General features: G+C 42.3%; 1 protein-coding gene across 24 annotated transcripts in view; it reads right to left on the minus strand.

The window, feature by feature from the left end:
• NRXN3 (neurexin 3) overlaps nt 1-23261 on the minus strand; it is a 1192693-nt gene that overhangs the window by 72221 nt on the left and 1097211 nt on the right. The window contains exon 5 of one of the 24 annotated variants that reach the window (XM_077925156.1): nt 21992-21999. The exons of the other annotated variants lie outside the window; for them this stretch is intronic. Within the exon in view, the coding sequence (XP_077781282.1) occupies nt 21992-21999 (8 nt within the window). The remainder of the gene's footprint in view (nt 1-21991; nt 22000-23261) is intronic. 24 annotated transcript variants of the gene reach the window in all.

Raw genomic sequence — 23261 nt, forward strand, 5'->3', positions numbered from 1 at the left:
GAGTGCTGAGAGTTGCTAGGAGATCACCTGTTCCCCTCACAGATATACAATTCCCAGAATTCCCTGGAAACAAGGATTGCTGGTGGTCAAACCATTCACTGTAGCTCCAGGAGGGTCTCCTAACAATTTTTTGTTGCTGCAATATATTTTTACTGGCTTTTTGGTGATTTTATTGTTGTAGTTGTACTTTATTGTATTTAACTTAATGATAATATTGTATTTAACTTTAATTTACTAACGCTAGAACTTGGGGGCATCAAATGAAGCTGAGTGTTTGAAGATTCAGGAAAGACGAAAGAATGTCCCTGTGGGTAGTTCAGTTATTAGAGCATGAGACTCTTAATCTGAGGGTCATGGGTTTGAGCCCCAGCACAATTTTTTATGTGCTGTAAGCCGCCCAGAGTGGCTAGGGAAACCCAGCCAGATGGGTGGGGTATAAATAATAAAATTATTATTATTATTATTATTATTATTATTATTATTATTATTATTATTATTATTATAGATTCCTGCATTGCATGGGGTTGGACTAGATGTCCCCCGTGATCCCTTCCAACACTACAATTCTATTATTCTATTCATATAGCACATATTTAAACTATGGGATTTGCTTCCCCAAGCAGTGATTAAACCAAGTTACAGGGAACCAGGCAGAGGGCCTTCTCGGTAGTGGCACCCACCCTGTGGAACGCCCTCCCACCAGATGTCAAAGAGAAGAATAACTACCAGACTTTTAGAAGACATCTGAAGGCAGCCCTGTTTAGGGAAGCTTTTAACGTTTAACAGACCAGTGTATTTTAATACAGTGGTACCTCAGGTTAAGTACTTAATTCGTTCCATAGGTCGGTTCTTAACCTGAAGCACCACTATAGCTAATGGGGCCTCCTGCTGCCAAAGCACGATTTGGCACTGCCAAAGCACGATTTCTGTTCTCATCCTGAAGCAAAGTTCTTAACCTGAAGCACTATTTCTGGGTTAGCGGAGTCTGTAACCTGAAGCGTATGTAACCTGAAGCATATGTAACCTGAGGTACCACTGTACTTTGTTGGAAGCCGCCCAGAGTGGCTGGGGAAACCCAGCCAGATGGGTGGGGTATAAATAAATTATTATTATTATTATTATTATTATTATTATTATTATTACCACCAATTTGGAAGGTTTTAAAAGAAGATTAGGCAGATTCATGGAGAATAAGGCTATCAATGGCTACTAACCACAACGGCTATGTTATGCCTCCAATGAATGCCGGTTTCTGGGAATCAGAAGTGGAGAGAGCATTGTTGTTCTCAGATTTTTCTTGTGTTCTTCCCATTGGTATCTGATTGGCCACTGAGAGAACAGGATGCTGGACTAGATGGGCCATTGGCCTGATGCCTCAGGCTCCTTTTATGTTTCTATGTTCTGAATTGTACATTGCCTTGAGAGAAATATCGATTTTAAATCAAAACAATATTAATTTAGAAGAGAATTGTTGCCTTATGAGGAGGCTCTTGCCTGCCCCTAACGAGTAGACCAGATGGCCTTTAACCATTTAAGGTGTTTTACAAAGTATAGCAGAAAACAACATTCCTTCTGCAGCACACATAACCATTTTAGAAAACAAGAGCAACAGCTGGAGAGTGTAGGAGTGGGGAACATATAAAACTGGAAAGCTTCTTTCAACCATGCATATTCATTAATCCCACCTGACCCCTTCCCCAGTTGTTATTAGATGACTAATGTCTGGTGGGTGTCATTGCTGGAGTGAATCTTGAGTGAACTAGGGCAGGGACTACACAAATGGCACAATCATTATGGGCTGCTAATTTCTGCTGCAGGAATAATGGCCCCTTCTCGTAAGTGCAGTGTTATTAAAGCTGATAGCTGATAGTAAGAGTATATCTGAGACAGACAACCATCCAAGCACCAAATTTATTATTTGTTGTAACTTCAGAGATGTGAAAAGATGGGGTGTTCCCTTCAGATACATATGGTTCAGTTCAGCAATCAGCACTGTCACCTCCAGAAACTGTCCCACTCCCTCAGCTCTTGACTGTTCAATGAAGACAAGTGTTCATTAACCCACAGGCAAGCGATGAAGAGCGCAGAGGAGACATTTTCACATCCTCCTTTCTGAAAAATGTTCACATTGCAGCAGATGCTTGGGGTGGGGTTGGGAATCTGGCAATACGGATCATATGCTGCTCATGTGTAGGGTCTGGAAAATATCCACCGTAAAAGGGGACCTGCCCTCCTAACAACACATAAAGACTGAGTGGGGTGTCAACTGCAAAATAAGGAGCAGCCCTCGGAGCAGGAGACCCACATGGTAGCAGAGAAGCACTTATAAGTCTTGACGTTGCAGGCTGAGAGATGACTGCGTAAATCAACAACACTTGACAGGGTGGGGAGATACTTGTCTTCTGTTATTAGACTCACTGGAGCACAAGGCTACAGGTCAAATGTTATCTGGCAGCTATAGCAAGAGGATGGAAGTCAGGACTCTGGGGTTGTATTCCTTGCTCCATCATTGATTTGCTTGGGAAGGAACAACCTCTCCACCAGAAACCACAGGTGGCCAGTAAAATTTAATCTGTAAAGCCTTCAGTGTTGAAAGATGCTATGAAAAGGAAGGATGCGTCTATAATCCTCAGCCACTAGAACACTTCCTTCTCTCGGGTGAAATATGACAGCATCTCTGCAATAGCATGACTTTCAAGATGTGTGATCCTTTAAATTTATTTTTTGTGTATATTTTCCATTTTCCTAGTCCCTAGCACAGCATCCTTGGGACACTTCACCAGTGGCTATGTGATTTTCATAATTATGGTGTGGCTGCACTCTTAAGATTGATAGTTGTACATAAGATTCACAATCTGCTTTGTTGCACATCCTGTTCCTCCTTCAAAACCACAGACTTCTACTTAGTAGAATATAGATCTGAATCGTTGCTGTGCATCACATGCACAATTGATCTAATTTCACAGCACTCCACATTCAAAACATAAACAAGTTAATGTAAATTTAATTTACTTTTTTTTAAAAAAGTATTTCTAAAATTTTATACCCTGCTGGGTTCTTGCAGCAAATGCAACAGAATTAATGTACACACAGAAATAATTAAAACATCTCTCATGTGAGCTTGAATCCGTTTAACCAACAGAAACACACTGTTGCACATTGCAGTTGACTTAATTGTACAACAGCTTGAACAATTAAACTACTGAGATTTTTTCACATGAAAAAAAATCACAACCTTGTGGTCTGTTTGGGAGACTTATCCACAATACTGAAACAATACTGAGAGTGGGAAATTATCTTTGGCAGATTTAATTATATCTGGATATTGCACTTCAGTCCCTTTGCATGACTATCTAACCAGTCACAATGGTGTTCAGTCTCCTCTGTTCTTTCCCTAGATCCCAGGTTATGACTCTGAACTTTCAGTGACTTCTCGGAATGGTGATTGTGGGAATACATAGCCAAGGTTGGCAAGTCTTGGCAATAAAACTGCCCTCAAAATTTCATTTTATTGCCGTTTTCCCTTACTCCCATGATGGTAATTGTGTTTCATTAAATTAAGTGTAAGTTAAGGTTGGCTGTGGAGGAGAGGCAATGGAGAAGGTATCACAAAGGGGACTCAGGTTGCTTTCTGTGTCAAGCAAATCATGAGAAATGTTCCTGTTTCCCCAATACTCAGAAGCACCTAAACTGCCCAGTACTGCACAGTGACCACATCTCTAATGATGTGGTTCTCCATCCTCACAAGTTTTTCTGTGGGAGCAAAATCAATACTTTGATATCTGAGGTAGCTGCCTATGACATCATGCAGACATTACTAGCCAGCTTGGGATAATGGGCTGCATTCAGCTAAGTCCTACTCAGAGTTGGCTCATTAAAATTAGTAAATCTAAGACATGTCTCTTTACTTCAGTGGGTCTTTTGTCAATAGGACTAAAAATCTCTGGGGCATAACCTGGAAAAAGCAGTTCTCCATGACAAGAACTCAAAGGCATGAAACACTTTTTGTTTGATTGCTACACCAACTGCTGTCTTCCCCAGACTGAAATAGCTTGGGTCATTGTTATCCATGCCTTGGTAACACATTGATTCTTAGGTAGTCTTGCTCTACCCTGCCTTTGTGTTAGTTTTGATGAAGGCATAATTTTAAACCTTTTAAAATGCATAATAATAAAATAAAAGCAACACAGAGCAATGTTATATATGGCACTGCCTTTGAAAATCACTTGGAAGCTACAATTGGTTCTGAATTTAGCAGTTAGATTGCTGACAAGACTAGTCAAACAAATCTTGCTAGTTTTCGAACAACTTCTTGCCAGCTTTAAAACAACTCCACTGTCTTTCTGTTTTAAAGGAACAATTCAGTGTATTGGCATTAGCCATAGGCGCCGACTCCATGGGGCTTGAGGGGGCCCGAGCCCCCTCAAAAATTCGTTTGGGGGGGCTCCGCCCCCCCAATAATCTCCGGCGCCCCTCCAGCAGAGCGCCATCGCCGCCCCTCCCCCAGCCCAAAATGCACAGGGAGGGGCGGGCTGCATGCCTCCTGCCCTCCCTCCCGAGCAAAAGCTCCACCCAATTTCCTTTGGAGCTGATTAATAGGCGCAGCACGCTCTCCCCTATTCGCTCACGAGGAGGCGGCGCCACTTTATTTGCATATTCATGAGCTTATTTATTATTCATGAGCTTTCCCGGGCCCCCCCCAATATTTTTTATAAGTCCGCGTCCCTGGCATTAGCCCCTAAAGCCCTATACGAACTGAGACCTGGGTTACTTAAACACCACCTGTTCCCATATGAACTTGCAAGTTCGTTAACAAGATAACTATTACACCCCTATCTTTTTGTGGAACACACCTTCAGAAGTTAAGCAAGTGGTGATCAAGGAAAGGGTCTTCTCTGTGAGGGCAATCCAGATTTGGAATATCCTCCCTGTGATTGCCCTTTCTAATGGATTTTATGTGTCTTGCTACTTGCTACTTGTTACTTGGGTATATTGACCCCACTGATTTTAGGGTGTTTTTTTTTTTTTTACAGTTTAACTTATTTTTGGTTGTTTTATGAAAGGCCTTTTGAAACTGTTACTTGTTTGTTGCTTTGTTGAAATGTTGTAAGTCATCTTGCATGTTTTTAATGATAAAGTCGGGACAGATGCTTTCAAGAACGAATGAATGTGTGGTTTCACTGGAATGACGCAAGACAATATTCCAGTAAGATAAATGTGGTATCTGAAAACTGCCTTTATGTGATGTGTGGAAACACAAAGTTTAGGACCACTCGGGACAAAACTTTGGCAACCGTGGAAGCAGATGAAAGCCCATAATTCACAATCTAGTCTACACTAGTGAATGCAGCTCGGAGTACGGTTGCTTAGTTTTGTAAATGAGAAGCAATGACCTGACAGCCTCAAGAGTGATTGCAACTTGAACACATTCCCTGCGCTTCTAACAAGTCCCCCTTTCTGTAGTTTGCATCAGTCAAAAGCAGCTGCTCATACTGTAGCAGACACCAGTTTTCCCAGGTGAGTTAAAGGGAAAATTCCCCCTGGCAAAACCAGCAGGCGCTGTACTCACCCTGCCTGCACTGGAAAGCTGGAAGGCACTTTAACAATAACAAGAGTGGACTGCTGCTACCAGACCTTTCAACAGTTCTGGTGAACTAGCACGTGGCATCCCATCCCAGTAGAATGAACTAGCTCGTTAAGAGCGTTTTCCATTAAAGCAATCATCACCTTCTGACTGCAATTTACATGAGTGCTTCCCATCTACATCAGAGCTGAAAAGGAAATACTGTAAGGGGGGAAATGCCCTGAAATGAGATAGCATCTCCACATGAAATCCTATATGGTATTCAAGAGGCTGCTACTACATCACAATTCATGAACTCCCATTGTCTCTCCATCTCAGAAACCACTTGTTAGGGAGTAATGAGCCTTTCACGTCCCTCTGTAAGCGACAGTGTGAGGATGTGCGTAGGTGATATCTCTGTATTCGTTCGTAAATGAGAAAGAAAGGGAGAAGGAAACAGACATATAAGATGTGATGTGTTCTGCATGTACAATTGGGGTTTGAATGCATGTGTGGGCAAGCTGATGGCTCTGTGCTTCCAGTGGTGTACATTTCGGAGGGTACGGTACTATTAGGCTTGCAAAATTGGTCAATAGCTGCTCCTATGAACAATACACATCATATGGGAATGTGAAAGTGCCTTTGTACTCTTGCACTGTGAGATGTGATAGGGTGGCAGCTATACATATTCATACTGTTTTTGAGAACATTCTGTGTTGCTGCTGGAATAGCAGACTGGAACAAGGGTAGATTCTGTGGCAAAAAGGGGCAGCTGTCACAACACACAGAAACTAATTTGCTTTGCTATAAAGTAAGAAGCTTTTAACAGGTAAATGATTTTGTTTGGTTGGTTTAAATACCATTTGCGATTCTTTATGCGACAACAGCAGCAAGGATATTGATTGCAAAGTATTGGAAGACACAAGAATTACCCACACTGGAAGAGTGGCAGACCAAGGTGATAGACTACATGGAATTGGCAGAAATGACCAGCAGAATCCGAGACCTGGGAGAAGAGTTGGTGGAAGAAGATTGGAAGAAATTTAAAGACTATCTGCAGAAATACTGTAAAATTAATGAATGTTAAAATGATGTTGGATTGGAAATAAGTGGTGTTGGCAAATAAGAGTAATAAGAATATGTAAATATGGATTGATAATGGATGAAAATAAATTGTTATAATAGGTTATGATAAAAAGTTAAGATAAATGAAAGAAGGCTAGGATTTGCTGAACCAATTATATAAATGGGAATACAAAAAGGGGGGTGAGGAAGTCAAGAAAATAAGTAAATGAACCTACAAGCTCTGAAAACTGGATTGGTTTTTAAAATTTTCTTTTCTTTTTGTTTTTCTTGGTTTGTGTATGTATTTTCTATCTGTATTTTTTCTTAGTTTTTTTTTTGCAATTTCTATTTTCTTTTTTTTAACACTGTAATTTTTTGTTTGTAATTTTTTTAGTTTATAAATCTATGTGTATTCTTTGAAAAAACCTAATAAATATCTTATAAAAAAAAAACCATTTGCGATTCTTGAGTTGAAATAACATCTAACTATTTAGAGCACAGGTAGGGAAGTTTTGGCCTTCCAGATTTTGCTGAGCTTATCAGTCCCAGCAAGCATGGCCACTGGCCAGAGATTGTGGGAGCTGCAGTTCAGCAACATCTGGAGAAATAAAGGGTCCTCACACCTGATTTAGAAAGTGCATTTTCTGACCCAGAACTCACTTCTAATTAGTAAAATTCATGACAGACAAAAGGAAGTCCTCCTTCAAACAGTGAATAGTTAAGCTATAGAATTCACTTCCACATTACGTGGCGGTGACCACAAATAGCTTTAAAGAAGATCTAGACAAAATTGTGGAGGATGAGGCTATCAGACCTGAGTATGAGAATTACGGTATAAAAGCATAGAACTGCGGAAGGAATTGCAAGGATCATCTAGTCCAATCCCCAGCAATGTAGGAATCACAGCTAAAGAATGGCCATTCAAGCTTTGCTTTAAAACTTCCAATGGCTGGTATATACACTAGTCAAATCAGAGGCAGCATGCTTTTGAATCCCAGTAACTGAGGAACATTAATGAGATGATGCTCAATACATGTCCTGCATTTGGACTTCCCAGAGACATCTGCCTGGTCACTGTGGGAAACAGAATACAGTGGTACTTCTGGTTACATACACTTCAGGTTACATATGCTTCAGGTTACAGACTCAGCTAACCCAGAAATATTACCTTGGTTTAAGAACTTTGCTTCAGGATGAGAACAGAAATTGTGCAGCGGCGGCACAGCAGCAGCAGGAGGCCCCATTAGCTAAAGTGGTGCTTCAGGTTAAGAACAGTTTCAGATTAAGAACAGACCTCTGGAACAAATTAAGTTCTTAACCCAAGGTACCACTGTACTGGACTAGAGAGGGCTTTGGTCTGATCCTAAAGTGGTGCTTCAGGTTAAGAACAGTTTCTGGAACAAATTAAGTTCTTAACCCGAGGTACCACTGTACTGGACTAGAGAGGGCTTTGCTCTGATCCATCAGGACTGTACACTTCTGACCACTGGGGTGTGGAGAGGGGACTCCCTTTTCTCCCATGCAGAGGCTATGTGCAACCAAAGAGACCACACATTAATGTTATAATAATAATAATAATATTATAATAATTTATTATTTATACCCCGCCCATCTGGCTGGGCTTCCCCAGCCACTCTGGGCGGCTTCCAAAAAAATATTAAAATACTGTAATACATAATGTAATACTGTAATGTTACTCTTTCTTAAGTTCCCCAAACAGCAAAATATACTGTAACAAGCACCACAACACAGCTAGCTGTCTCTTGAAATTGTCCATCCCCAACTGTACCTGAAAATTGACCTTTAGCTACTTATATGTGCAGGGGATGGAGGAAAGGTGAGGCCCAGATGTATTTCCCAGTAGACAGAAGGGCAGCACACATGTGGTAAAATGGGGGGGGACACCCCCCCCCCCATAAACTGTTTGGAACTGTGCAACAAGGAAACCTCATAAGTCTTCATTAGTAATGCTGCAGAACGGCCAGTCTCCAGCCCAAGTTAATAATGCTTCAGCTACAATTCATTTCATTTGGAAGGAGGAGGCAAATGAAGCATGTACTTAACCCTCCCATTCAAATAAATAGGACTTAAATGCTTGACTTTGGCAGGATCGCACACATAATTAACTTCTTACAGCAAGGAGACTCTAAAATGCAGATTTGGGCAGGAGGTATCCATTTTATCTAGTTAGCTGGATTGGGAAGAAGGAGGGGAAGGGCTGCTGGTTGCTTCTGGGGTAAGAGCCAAGAACGCTGGAATCTGCATGCTGCTGCCCCTGGCGGTGAGCCACCAAAAGTGTGGTTTGTTTCCTGGACTCCGCCCTCCTAGGTTACCCATTGGTTCCCTCTGACCTGGAAGAACCAGAGGCTTTTGGATCAGGCGGAAACTTTGCCTGGGCAGCAATGGTTAGGTTGTCATATGTCCAGAATTTCCTAAACACTGCTGGAATTCTGCAGTCGGAAATAGTGTCCAGGCAAAAATCACTTTAATGTCTGGGAAAATCTGGACCATGCCAACCCATGTCAGAAGTGTAGATTTTGGCGGATTTCCTTAAAAATAGCTCAAAAACATCATACATTTTTTTTTTTTTGAGATCTTGCAAAAAAAAAAAAAAAAAGTTCATCAGCTTTGGCCAAACAAACAACTCATTTTTTGAAATATGGCAACCCTAACAATGGTAAATCCACTTGCCTGATTCTTTGGCTCTTCCTCCATGGCTGCTTTTGGCCCAGGAATGTAAGTCATTGTTAACCCGGATATTAGCATTTTAAACATTATTTTGTGAGATTTACCTTCATTTGACCTTTAAATGAGAAATCCCACTGGTTCTACTTTTTTCACATGGCTTAGCCAAAGTTTGAAGAAACACCTTAATCTCTGAAAACAAAAGCTCTTCTGCATGTAAATCTATCCCTGCTCCCCAAATCATTCCAGTTGGCACCGGTTGTGGGGGTGGGGGAGGAGATGAGCGGCACCCTTGAATCTCCTGTGCTGCTGGAATTTATTAGACATTTACAAATCAGACAAGGCAAAAAGAGACTAAAGTGGAAAGAAGCCATTTTCAGAAGGGAGTCGAGCACAACAAGGAAATAAAAAGATGAATAAACCTGTCACTGGCCTTTTCTTTATGGAGCTCTGGCATAGTTATTAGGTGCCCGGGAAGAAGGCACACTAGATATATGGCTCCTAATACATCGTCCATAATACCACACTGTGCAGAAGGCATGCAACTTTTCAAACAGTTGTCAGCATTGGAAATAAATACAGTGTTTTATTGAGAAAAAAATGACCAGAAGGCTATCAAATGAGCATTTTGGGTGGCACGTGGAAGGAACCTGCAAGTGCCTTTCTCTTTCCCGATTCTCAACTTGTGAAAAATTGAGAAATTATTAAGTGTTTATTATTTCCCTCCTAATAAGTTGGGTGATTTTTTTTTTTACAGCTCATAAAAAGTGATTGAGTGTGCTGGCTGGAGTGAATAGCTCACAGAATGTTGCCAGGCACATTTGCCTCCAGTGTGATCCTCCCCGCTCTTCACCCCTGACCTCATACAGCAGACCTTTCTTGCAGCCCATTCCCCACCATCTTCTAGATATAGGTGCCCCCAGGCCTTGGAGACCTGCCATGCAATGCTGCCCAATGCATCTTAATTATAGACTCCACACTTCCCTTCATTTCTATCCAGATACCCCAAAAAGATTTACTATTACTGTCACTAGTTATTTCTGCTATTAAAGAACATGTATTTAGTAGGAAAGAGTGTTAGATAGAAGTTCAATGCCAAGGTGGTGGGTGGTGGTCCTTCCCAATGGGTCTACAATCTGAAACCCATAATTAAGAGACATTCATTGTGTGAAAGGAATAGAATTGCACACACACATATGCCATGGACTGAGTGGGACTGGGACCACAGCAGGGAAGGAGAGTTTAATCCTCCACCCCACCCCATCAGCTGCAGTTCCACTGTAGCCACAAAAGTCATTTTTCACTGGAAGGGAAATTCCTACAGGATTTCCATGTGATACAAATAGCTGTTGGAGTGGGTGGATGATGTGTGTCAGGAGCAATGCAGAGGGAAAGGGTCAAACTTCTCAAGAGGGAAGAGGTTAGTGAGCAGTATGGAAGAGGAAGAAAGCAAGTATCAGGAATAGGCATGTGACTGACCAGGACCTTAGGCAGTGGTGAAGAACCTCTCACCCATGAACCAATCTTGAAAGCCCTTTGAAAGCATCATCTGCACATGGGACTTCCTTTCTTTTGCAAAGGGCTTTCAGGCATTCCCACCTCCCTCCTATATGAACCCGAAGGTCATATAGAATGGGGGATGTTTGCAAAAGGTCCCATTGGCAAAAATCGGCTACTCTGGTGCAGGTAGGAAGGTGATGCTTTCAAAAGACAGCTAATTTTCTCTTCTCCCTTTGGGGAGAGAAGCAGAGGGAATTTGCCCTTTGAAAGCATTGCCTGCATGCTGGACTTCTCCCTTTTGTGCAAAGGGGCTTTCAAACAGCCCCTCTCTCCTCTCTGAGCCTCTGGGGGCTGAAACAATAGCATGGGTTTGTCTTATTTTTTAAAGCCCTTTGCAAACAGCAAAAGGGCTTCCAAACCTTGATGTACTGGCTTTGAAGTCCCGAGAACCTGGACATGATGCTAGTGGATTGACAGGTCTTGCCTACCTGTCAAATTTGGCCCATCGGGGAGTGTGAGGATAAGGAACTGGCCTGCCAGGCAGAAAAGATTCCCCACCTCTACTTTAAAGAAACAGAAGCAGTAGGGTTACAAAGAGACTGAGTGTGTTCATATTGCCACCTTGTAGTAGCAGTTCAGCATAGTTGTGGCTCAGTGAAGTCCCCCCCCCCCCACTTACTGCATTTCACTGGTATTCTCCCCCAGCTGTTCACATCAGCACAGCTTCATTAGTGTCAGATTTATTTCTGTTTCTGTACACATCAGGGGTTGTTTATGGGGCAGAGGTAACTTATGCAAAAGTGTTCATACCTTGGCTAGGGATGAATTAGAAATGGCCTAAAGGTGTGAACAGAGTGAAGCTGGTTTGAGAAACAGTGCATCCCACAGTACCATCTTATAAGAAGGTACACAATATATGCACATTTTGGGTGGGAGAGAAGACCTCTGGAATGGAGAGAATGGCAAGAAAGGGAGAACAAGGGGTGGGGGCTGATCCTAAATGAAGGCGTTCTATAGATGTGTAATCCTGGAACAAGGAGCCCAGCCATTGCTACCAGTGACTCCTCTGATGTCACAAGAAGGTTATACAAGGGCATTCTTGACTTTGTGGATTATGGAATATTTGGAAACGGTCAAATAACAGAGGGTCAACTGAGCAATATTTAACTGATCGATCCAATCGATAAAGGAAACTGATAAAAATATTCTGTGCATTTCTGGAAATAACAAATAACTAAATCTGAGCAGTGGTCAGAACGGGGTCTTCAGTGTGCACAGAGGGGCCTGCTCTGGTTCTCAAACCTCCCCACTGCCTTCATTCCCTTCGCATCACCTTGAATCTACCATGCCCTGCCTTTGAATTAAGGCCGGCTGTCGTTTCCTCGCTCCAGTGGCCTACCTGTATGACTTCACTGCCACCATGCTGGGCAACATATAAATCTGCAATTCAGGCAGGTGGAAAAGGCCAGGGCGTCATGGCAGTGATTTGTCCTTTCAATAAGGGTGAGTTACGTCCTCATTTAATTAAGCCTTCTATTCACTCTGCTGTTAAGCTTGGATTGCCTCATTTTTTTTTCATGCTACATAAACAAGTTTTATGGATCATTACATGGAAAGGTGTGCAGAATCAGATACACCGTGCAGAAAAGAAAAGAAAATGAAAAGGGGCTTCTGTGATAAGCGAAAATTCAAATGGCAAATTCATTTGGCTCAGACATCTCGAGAACACTTGTTAAGTTATGCAGTATATTAAACACACACACACACACACACACATTTTCAAGTTGATGTAGATCCCCATCTGTCTCCTGTCCTTGAATTTGCAACGGGAGCCTGATCAAACATTCAGGGGAGGAAAAGGACAGAGGACTCTACCATTTCAGAAGGCAAGGTGGGGGGGGGGGGGGGAGGTTGCATGCCTGAATGTGGTGTCCTTCTCATGACAGAGGAGCCACATGGAGGCAACTTGACAACTATATGAATGTATTGAGCACTCAATGTGGTGAGCTATAAGCACGAATGGGGTTGTGGTGTGGGTCAGTCACTGTCCTACTGTTATGGCTGCAGACAACCATTCCTTTTTTGCCTAATAGTCCAAGATAGTTGCCTGATGTTTCATCAATGCAATTTAAGGGTAGGGAGATTATATCCTGATAGCTGGGGATCATCCATCAAGTGTTAGAGAATGAGTGAGATACCCATCAGTTCGGAGAGGGTGGCCTTCAGATAAGGGGAAGGAGGGAAGAAGCAGAAGGGGGGGAAAGTAAGCTGACAGTTTTGAATGAGGCAGAGAGGGCATACTGCGAGTTGGCAAAGAGTGGCTCCACTGTCAGAGGCAGTAACGCTTCTGAATATAAGTTGTTGGAAATTGCAGGGGGGAGAGGGCTGTTACGCACAGGTGCAACTTGTGGGCTTCCCCTGGTTGACCACTATGTTGGACTACACAGCCACTGGCCTGATCCAGCAGGCTCTTTGTGCGTTCTTTTGTTCTCAGTGAAGCACCTTGGCATGCAGGATCTTTCTCTGATGAAGTGACATGGAGCTGCAGGCTTGTTAACTGGCAGAAGTGTCTGCTGTTATTTGTGCCGTGATTGAATACAATGCTCCAGTGCTCTCTCCTTCTAAAGAAAGGAACCTGGTAGCCCTTCCCCTGGAAATTTTCCCTGTTCAAAGTGAAGTGATGTGTGATGTGCAGGAAAAATATGGTTCCTCTTGACACCAGCAAAACCCATTGTCAGGTGTGTTTGCAAGCAGCAGGGAGACAAACTATACCGGGTAGTAGCATAGTGTTGCAACAAAAAAGAAAAGAAAACGTCTATTAAACATGTGACGTTGCCAGGATATGGAGCTGCTTTCAAGCAGCCTCTGAATGGCTGCCCTATAACACCCAGTGGCCTTCATTTTCAGCCAAGTATTTGGCATGTTAGAGCAATGCATAGCTATAAGCAGTCATAGCTGCGTTGTTCTGTTTCAACAAAAACAACTCGTATGGCACCTCAAAGACTAAAGACAGTATCCAACTAACTTATTTTGTCAGTGAAATCATTTTCATTTGTGCAGTTGAATTCCACAATTGAACCTCCTCCTGGATGTCCTCTAAATCTGCTCTGAGCTTTCCCCCAGTCCCCTGGAGCAGATTTGGGGAGGGTGTGAGGTGTGTGTAGGGAGAGAAGAAGAGGAAATGTTCCATTGCACAAGCAGAAATCCTTGCTCCAATAGAATGAGTTACTTCAATATTGTGGCATGAGATTTCATGGGCAAAGGTGGTTACACACCTTACATTTAAAGCATGTTTGAAGCATATTATTTCCTCCAAGAATCCCGGGAACTGTAGTTTTCTCCTCACAGAGCTGCATTTCCCAGTACCCTTAAGAAACTACCGTTTCCAGGATTCTTGAGGCGGGGGAGCCATGTGCTTTAAATGTATGGTGCGCACACAGTCAAAGGCTACTTCATCACATGCATGAAGTGAACAGTGGAATTTAAAACAGTACCAGTGAACACATACTGAAAGCAAAGATGTGTGTCAGTCAATGGAAACAAACAAGTTTCGATCACAAGGGGGCGAATGAGTCCATAGAAGGGTTCAGGCCTGCTCAACATCCAATAATTTGGGCAGCGACTCTGTTTTCATGACACCAAACATTCCATACAATTATTGTTTGTAATGAGACAACCAATTTATGGTAAGTCATAATTAAGGCCTACTGAAATTGTTCCACTGCACAAAAGAACTTCAGTTCTGCAGCCTCTCACTCTTTCCTCCATTATAAAACACTCTCTCTCCCCTACTTGAAGTTAGAAATGGAACATGCTGGTTATTTTCATGCAGAACATTAAATGGGGTATCAGTGATGCAACTCACATGGAAGACCTTCAATTAGTCTGACTATTGTTTCTGATTCAGAACTGTAACCAGTGCTTCACACTCTACTGGGAAAGAAATCAGCACAACTTCACATCCCTTATCTGTCTGACTCAGTGTACTTACACAATACTACACAGCTACTGCAGAGAAAATGTGATCCAGTCACATATGCACACTTTCTGTTATAAGGTACACGACAGCAAGCAATTATAGTACCTTTCACCAAGCATGAATAGAAGTAATCACACAGCAATCATACTTTCGCCCCATTAGCAGCAAAAATACAGATTCTCGCAAAGGTATAAACTGGCTTTTGCATCTGAAGAAAATTACTGTGATTCCTATTAGCATTACCTAATAGTATAAATGATTAAGTAAATTAAGCTTTGTGAAGCTATTGTTTTATCACGCAATGACTTGTTTTAATAGCAGCATGATGCAGTAATTATAAGCTCTGGGTTTTAAAGTATTCTAATACCTGGAGCCTTCATAATACTGTAATATACATTCTTTTAAAATTTCACAGGTGTGTGATCATACACATCTGTGCATATCAGTCTAGAACTCAGTTCTGATGGACATCCAAAGCTGGAATCAAAATGAGCTGCAAGGTGACATTCACTTAGCCTCATGCATGCTTCAGCATGGCAAACACCTCTCCAAGCTGGCTTCCAGTCTCTCCTGCTACATCCATGAGACTACACAAATTTCTGAGAGGTTGTCATGGGGCCTAACGTAGATTGCAGAAAATGGTTCCCCAATTTTCAAGAGGGTGAGCTGTCATGTGAGGTTGTGGAGCAAGTTTGGGTCCAGAGCTAGAGTAACCTGTTTCCTTATACAGTGGTACCTCTACTTAAGAATGTAATTCATTCCAGAGGTCTTAACTGTTCTTAACTAGAGGTGTGCTTTCGCTAATGAGGCCTCTTGCTGCCGCTGCACTGCCAGCACACAATTTCCGTTCCCATCCTGGGGCAAAGTTCTCAACTCAAGGTAACTCTTCCAGGTTAGCGGAGTTTGTAACCTGAAGCGTTTATAACTCGAGGTACCACTGTATAGGAATGTAGCACAAGTATGGTAGAGGAGGCAAACATATCAAGGGATACCATATTTACTTGAGTCTATTGCACGATGGAATCTAATGTGCAGCTCAATTTTCAGAACCTTGAAACAAAAAAAAATATTTGCTGGCAAATGTAAATGTGCCATTGAACCTAATGTGCAGCTTAATTTTTGCCACGTAATTTGGCCAAAAATGGTGAGCATTAGATTCAAGTAAATAATTTAGATAACTACTGCCTCAATAAGACATCTGAAGGACAAAATGTTCTTACCTTCCCAGAGAAAGATCCAAGACTTTTGCTCTAGTTAGTAAAAACTTTCTTGTTATTACATTTATACTCCGCCTTTCCTCCAAAGAGCTCGAGGTAGCATACATGGTTCTTCCCTGCTAAGAACCTAAGAATATCCAACCAATGACCCGTCTGGTCCAGCATCCTCTTCTCACAGTGGCTAATCATATGCCTGAGAGCAAGAACACTCTCCCCGCCCCATTGGTTTCCATCAACTGGCATTCAGAAGCATTATTGCCTCCGACTGTCCCTCTCCTTTTTACTTTCAGAAAAACTCTGTGAGGTAGGTTAGACTGAGAGTGACCAGACCATGGTCATCCAGTGAACACCATGGGTGAGCAGGGATTTGAGTTCTGCACTCCCAAGCCCAACAACTCTAACCACTATGACACACTGGCTCTCACATACAAAAAAGTACTTGTCCCTTCGTGTATGTCGAATAAACGCCAATCTTCAATCCTCTCCAGTTTCATAGTGTAGGGACCACACTTTATCAAGAATACACATGTAAGAAATAAAAATATATGAAGAAGTGTGCATGCACATGAAAGCTCATACCAATAACAAACTTAGTTGGTCTCTAAGTTGCTACTGGAAGGATTTTTTTGTTTGTTTTGTTTCGACTACCAACACAGCAGACCAACACAGCTACCTACATGTAAGAAAGGATGTGCGTACCATACTTATAGCCAGGAGCAGCAATAGCCTTCCAGTGGTGGTGTTGCTACTGCTTACCAGGAGGAACAAGGTGGTGGTGAGGTCAGCTGTGTGTTCCAATCTGTGTGAACACTAGATTGTCTCCATCTGTGCAGCCTCAACTTTACTGCCCCCATGCCCTTCACTGCCCCCAGCACCAGCACTGGGAAATGACTGCTGTGGCTCTGCTCCACCTGCTGAGTCCTATTTATATCCTACCATTCTTCCATGATGGAGCTCAAGGCAGTGCACATGGGGTTTCAAAGTGATATATCATCCAGGCACTGACCAAGCCCATACCCACTTAGTTTCCACTAAGCTTGCTGAATCACATGCCTTCAGGAGGACATTTCAAAGTTGTGCGAAACCTGTGGTAGAAGTAGGAGCAGGCAATGTGCAACCCCGTAGCCTCGCTGCATGCTCAATATACACATTTGCCAAACATCTGCATGAGTTTCCAGTTAGCACTCAAGACAAAGCAGACTATCAAAGGAATGAATACATCTGAAGTCACAATCTGCACTGTGCGGAAGCACTGTTGGATGGATTGCATTGTGAGACATATTTTTCCTAGGTTTAATTAGGGGCTAATGATGGCAATTTTGCTGGCATATCTGGGTTCGTATATGATGGAAGAAGTCTAGGATTTCAAAAGGAAAACCCTCCTAGTTGTTCCTGACAGTGAGATTGGGGATTTGCTCGTGTTCTAACACTGCATGTTCAATTAGTAGAACATCAAGTTGCTCAAGCAAGCATGTATCCTTGCACAAACACAAACCCCCTAGTGGTACTTGTTTGGATTCTCTTCGGGGGGATGACAACAACCTTTCTCAACAGAAGGTGTGCAAGGTATAAAACAGATGATACAGGAAGTTGGAGCCTGTAATGAAATTACAGAATGATGAATTCCCCCCCAAAACAACAACAACAACAACAACCCTCTGCTATATGAAGCTTAATATTAGATAAGCCCTACATGAGCCCATAATTTTCTTTCTTTCTTTCTTTCTTTCTTTCTTTCTTTCTTTCTTTCTTTCTTTCTTTCTTTCTTTCTTTCTGCTTCATGAAAACCAAGCTGGGGTTTTAGGGCTGCAGATGTGTGGCATCAGGTTGGTTGGTTTGTTTCAATTTTTTTAAAAAAAATATGAAACTGTGATTAGGAAACAGTTGAAAGGAAACTGTCTCCTTTCCCTTCCAGCCATGTAATTCTGACAAAAATAGAAGAAGAAGCTGAACTGGTTTGTTTGGGCCTGGGACAGCTAATGCCACCGGCGTTGGGAACTGAACGGCTGGCTGCTGCTGGAATTGACTTGGCTGGAATGAAACTCCCTCCTCTCCTCTTAGTAAACAAATATCTATGAGAATTTCTCCCTGGCTCATCTTCTTTAGATTTTCTGCTCTGCTTAAAAGGAACACACAGAATATGTGTATGTGTATGTGAACTGTGTGACCTTCTCCTCTCCTGTTATCTCACCACCAAATCAGAGGAGCAAGTGCTTTTGTCTTCTTGGTTCCTGAGCTTTCCAGTCAATTTTGCCATTTTGGCATAGTCCAACAGTTTAATTTGCCATTCTTCTCTGGTGGGGATTTTATCTTCTATCCATCTCAAAGACTACTAAGTAAATTTAGCGAACATAAGGATGGATTATTTTATAGACTGGCAACTGGTTAAAGAACAGAAAGCAAAGAGTTTTCACCACAAATAAGGGGGTTCCCCACTGTTCTGTATAAGGACTAGTGTTGCTGTTTTTAAATGTTTATACATGATCTGGAGTTAGGGGTAACTAATGGGATGGCCAGGTTTGCAGGGAACACCACAATATTCAGGCTGGAGAGAACTTCAAATGGATCTCTTCACAATGAGTGAAGAGGCAAAGAAATGACAAGAGTGGTTCAATGTACATATTAAGGGGGAGGATTCCTAACACTAACAGAGTCTGAACTGGCAGTGACTAACCTAAAAAGAGATATTGGAGTAATGTTGTATAGCTCAACCCAATGCGCAGCCGCTTTGAAAAGGCCAAAATCCATGTAAAGGCTTACTAGGAAAGAGATTAAAAAAAAAAACAAAAACTGCCAGTATCATAATGCCATTATGCAAATCTTATGGTACACTCATACTTGGAACACCATGTACAGTTCTGGTCACCTCATCTTAAAAAGGATAATGTAAAGCTTCAGAAGACATGGGGAAGTGATCTGGAGATTGGAATAACTTCTCTGTGAGAAAAGACTATGATACCTTGGGGAGGGGGGTTAGTTTAGAAAAAAGCCAACCAAGGGGAACACACACACACCTGACAGAAGTTTATAAAATTATGCAAATTGTGGAGAAAGAGGGTCCTTTCACATGAAACTAAAATTTAGGGTCATCAAAAGAAAGCAAATAACAGCAGATTCAGGGCAGGCAAAAGAAAATACTGCTTCACAAAGTACACAATCAATTTATGGAATTCTCTGTCATAAAATGTGATGTGCACTAGCTATAGGTAAAGGTAAAGTGGACCCCTGACCATTAGGTCCAGTCGTGGCCAACTTTGGGGTTGCACTAGCTATAGCACAACCCTAAACCTGTGTGCTCAGAAGTAAGTCCTATTAAATTCAATGGCATTTGCTCCCAGATAAGTAGAGTTAGGATTACAGATGGCTATGAAAAAGGAGATTAGGCATGAAGGATATGTCTATAAATGATGGCTGTATGTAACCTACAGATTTGGAAGCAATTTGCCAGTGGCTGGGGACCAACGATGGGGAAAGGATGTTGCCCTCATGTCATGGAGGCATCCACTTGGCCATTTTGGGAAACAGGATGCTAGACTAGATAGACTGTTGTCCTGATCCAATTGGGCTTTTCTTATGTTTATTTATAGAGATTTCTGTGCCACCTTTCCTGTCTGGAATGGGACAAAGGAGAGACAGATGTTTAACCTCAGCATAGGGTAGGCAACTACCCACACATTAACTAGGTGACAACACTGTCTTTACGTACTAATTCAGCCAAGTGCTTTCAAGGCATAAAAAAATTACATCAAAATGCAAGTCAAGATCAACCAGTTCTGTTTGTACAAAGCTGCCATTGTTCCAGAGCATCGGAGGAACAGACACTTAATTTGAATAATCAATAGATGCATACAACTGAGGTTTAGATAAAGGACCTTCAAATGTATTCCTACACAACCGTAATAGGCATAAAAAAGGAAGAAAAGAATGATCACCAGGAGGAAGATGATGGATCCTTGTGAAGCTAAAGATGGAAATGGCTGGGGAAAGGAGGAGCAGAATAAAGACACCCATGGACAAGAGAGCTATGTCTGCAGGGAAGTGAAAAAGCTAATAGGGTGCTCTGCAAATTGCAGGAAAATGAGTGTTTAAATGCCTTACTTCTCTTTTGTGCATCAGACACTTAAACATTTAAACTGCTGTGATTATATTTTCTTTGTAGATTTCTTCAAATTAATCATAATGGTGGTTATTTTTTTCTTTTTAAAAAATCCTACTGCTAAAAATATATAGGAAATGTTCCATCAGTGATAGCTATCTGTGAACTCAGCAACTTTGGCTGGGTAGACAAATGGATTTCAATCCCACACCCTTTTTGGAGAGATAAAGAATTGCCACAGTTTGAGGCTGAAATGGACTCACTTCATTATCACACGCAATAAAGGTTTTAGATTCACATTTCTGCAGCTCTGCCTGAAGGAAAAAATGATACCCCTGATAACTGAAGAGCATTATTATAGCTAGTTTCCAAGGAGTTTAATGATAACTAAATTATTTCTCCTTAAGAAAACCACACTGTTGGGCCTGTTATATACAGTGTGCTTGATGTAGCAAGTCCTTCCATTACTAGCTATTAAATAGGACATTGATTTGATTTTCTTTATGAAGCAGTACATTGGATTAGTTCACTGGAGGATTCTTTCTAGAGTCCGGAAAGGTAAAAAATGGAGGTTTACCTACTTTTTTCTTCCTTCTTTTTCAAAGTTTGTAAGGCTTTCTCTCTCATCATTATGGGAAGACATCTGGATTTAATTATTCATCTGCTGTGTATTTCACAGTTTGATCACATTAGTGATTTCATGACAGGCAGCAGCAGCTTAATTGCACCACAGATAGCAGCTCCTTATCTTTGGTATATATTTTTCAAACAAACTTGCTGCTATGAATGCCATTAACTTTGTGTCTTATTTCTGCAACCAGTGAGAACTTGCTAACAATTCTTTTTGGGATTAAAATAGTTCCTCAGCATTGGAGAGAGTAGAAAACATTGCATGGTGGTGGTGGTGGGAAAATCTTTATGAGGAAATGCTTATGAATAAATACTATTCTTATACTTTAACAACACTCCCTGCCCCCCACAAATGGTAATTTGTAGTTGGACAGGCTATGATATAAGAGTAAAGGGATCAGGGCCAAACTGCGGGACAAGAGCCCCTCTTTTTGTGTGAGTTACTCACATATGTCTGCTGCTAGGCTTTACCACAGTTACTAACTTGGACATTTCTGTGCCACCATTAACTGAAGGCAGTCCCATATCAGGGAAGATTTAGTGTTTGATGTTTTACAGTGTTTTCATATATGCTGTAAGCTGCCTAGAGTGGCTGGGGAAACCTAGCCAAATGGGTGGGGTATGATTATTATTATTATGATTATTATTATTAACCATAGGTAAAGGTAAAGGTACCCCTGCCCGTACGGGCCAGTCTTGCCAGACTCTAGGGTTGTGCGCTCATCTCACTCTATAGGCCGGGAGCCAGCGCTGTCCGCAGACACTTCCAGGTCACGTGGCCAGCGTGACAAGCTGAATCTGGCGAGCCAGCACAGCACACGGAACGCCGTTTACCTTCCCGCTGGTAAGCGGTCCCTATTTATCTACTTGCACCCGGGGGTGCTTTCGAACTGCTAGGTTGGCAGGCGCTGGGACCGAACGACGGGAGCACACCCCACCGCGGGGATTCAAACCGCCGACCATACGATCGGCAAGTCCTAGGCGCTGAGGTTTTACCCACAGCGCCACCCGCGTCCCCTTATTATTAACCATAGTTAATGCCAAACCTGCTTCAAACTCTGGTTTCAAATCATGGTGAGAGGCAGCAAACACTTTTTAGTGTTAACCATGGTTCATGCTAGTGCAGCAATGATGACAAACCATGGTGAAGGTAAGCAGCAGGGTTGGCCCACGACATTTTGCTGCTTGAGGCAAAACAGGAAATGGTGCTCCTGGCCTCCTCCTCCACCACCACCACCTGAGGCAACCTCCACCACCTGACTGACTGATCTCTGCTCTCCTTAGTGCTCCCACCCACCTATCTCTGCCAGTCCTCATTCATCCATCTCATCCAGCCCCACTCATCCAGCCGCCTGCCCTGCTGCTTCTCTTGCACTCTCGCCAAGTGAAATTGGGGTGCCGTCAAAGAAAGCGGGGCCATCCCGCTTAAAATGGGGCACTTGGCTGGTATGGTGTATGCATTCCCCGCCCCACACACCATATGGCTGGAGAACTGCATAACCAAACTGAGAGAAGGTGAGGTGTGTTTTGGTTTGTTCATGTTGGTTCACCAACTGCGAATATGGTAGGTTAGCATTAAAATGTGAACCAAAAAGTTCCTCCCACAACCCATGTGTCTCAATGGAACTTTGTTTGCAGGTCCCTTGAGTTCTCAGGAGGAAAGATGGGTTATATAAAAAAAGATGGGTTATAAAAAATATAATTATGGAGCCTCAAGGTCCATAAATAACAACACCCTAGTGGTCCCAGGCCCTAAGGAAGTTAGATTGGCTTCAACCAGAGCCAGGGCCTTTTCAACTCTGGCTCCAGCCTGGTGGAACGCTCTGTCTCATGAGACCAGGGCCCTGCAGGATCTGATTTTTTCCCACAGGGCCTGTAAGACAGAGTTGTTCCGCCTGGCCTTTGGCTTGGAGCCAATTTGATTCCCTCCCTCCCTCTCTTTCTTTTTTCTTTCCTTCTCCTCCTGCAATGAGGCTACATTTCAATATTTTAATGTTCCATTATTTTAATGTTGTATTTTATTTTTGTTTTTAAGTTGTAATCATTCATCTTGTTTTTATTATTGCTTGTAAGCCGCTCTGAGCCCGGCCTTGGCTGGGGAGGGTGGGGTATAAATAAAACATTATTATTATTATTATTATTATTATTATTAGACATGTATGCATGTATACTGGTAACAGCAAAACCAGATGTCTTCATGTCCCTTTGGAATCAAACTTGTCTCTCTCATATCAGTCTCTATAGCCGCAGCAGACGTTGTAATTCTCCAACAGTTTGACTTCACCCTCAAGGGCGCACTTCTCCATTGTCTCCCGAGGCAGAAGGTGCCACTGCCAACAGCAACAACAACAAGCATGCACTTGGAGATATCTGCTCAGGCTAAATATTGCAGGAGAACCAATGGAAGCAAGAAGAGTTTTGATAAGGCTAAGGCTAGTGGCGGGAGGAGTCCACAAAGCACTAATTCTGCCTATTCACAGAGTGCAGTCACAAAGCGTTCTTTGCCTTTCCATGGACTTTTGTCCA

This window comes from Podarcis muralis, chromosome 1 (assembly GCF_964188315.1).
Source record: "Podarcis muralis chromosome 1, rPodMur119.hap1.1, whole genome shotgun sequence".
Taxonomy (NCBI): domain Eukaryota; kingdom Metazoa; phylum Chordata; class Lepidosauria; order Squamata; family Lacertidae; genus Podarcis; species Podarcis muralis.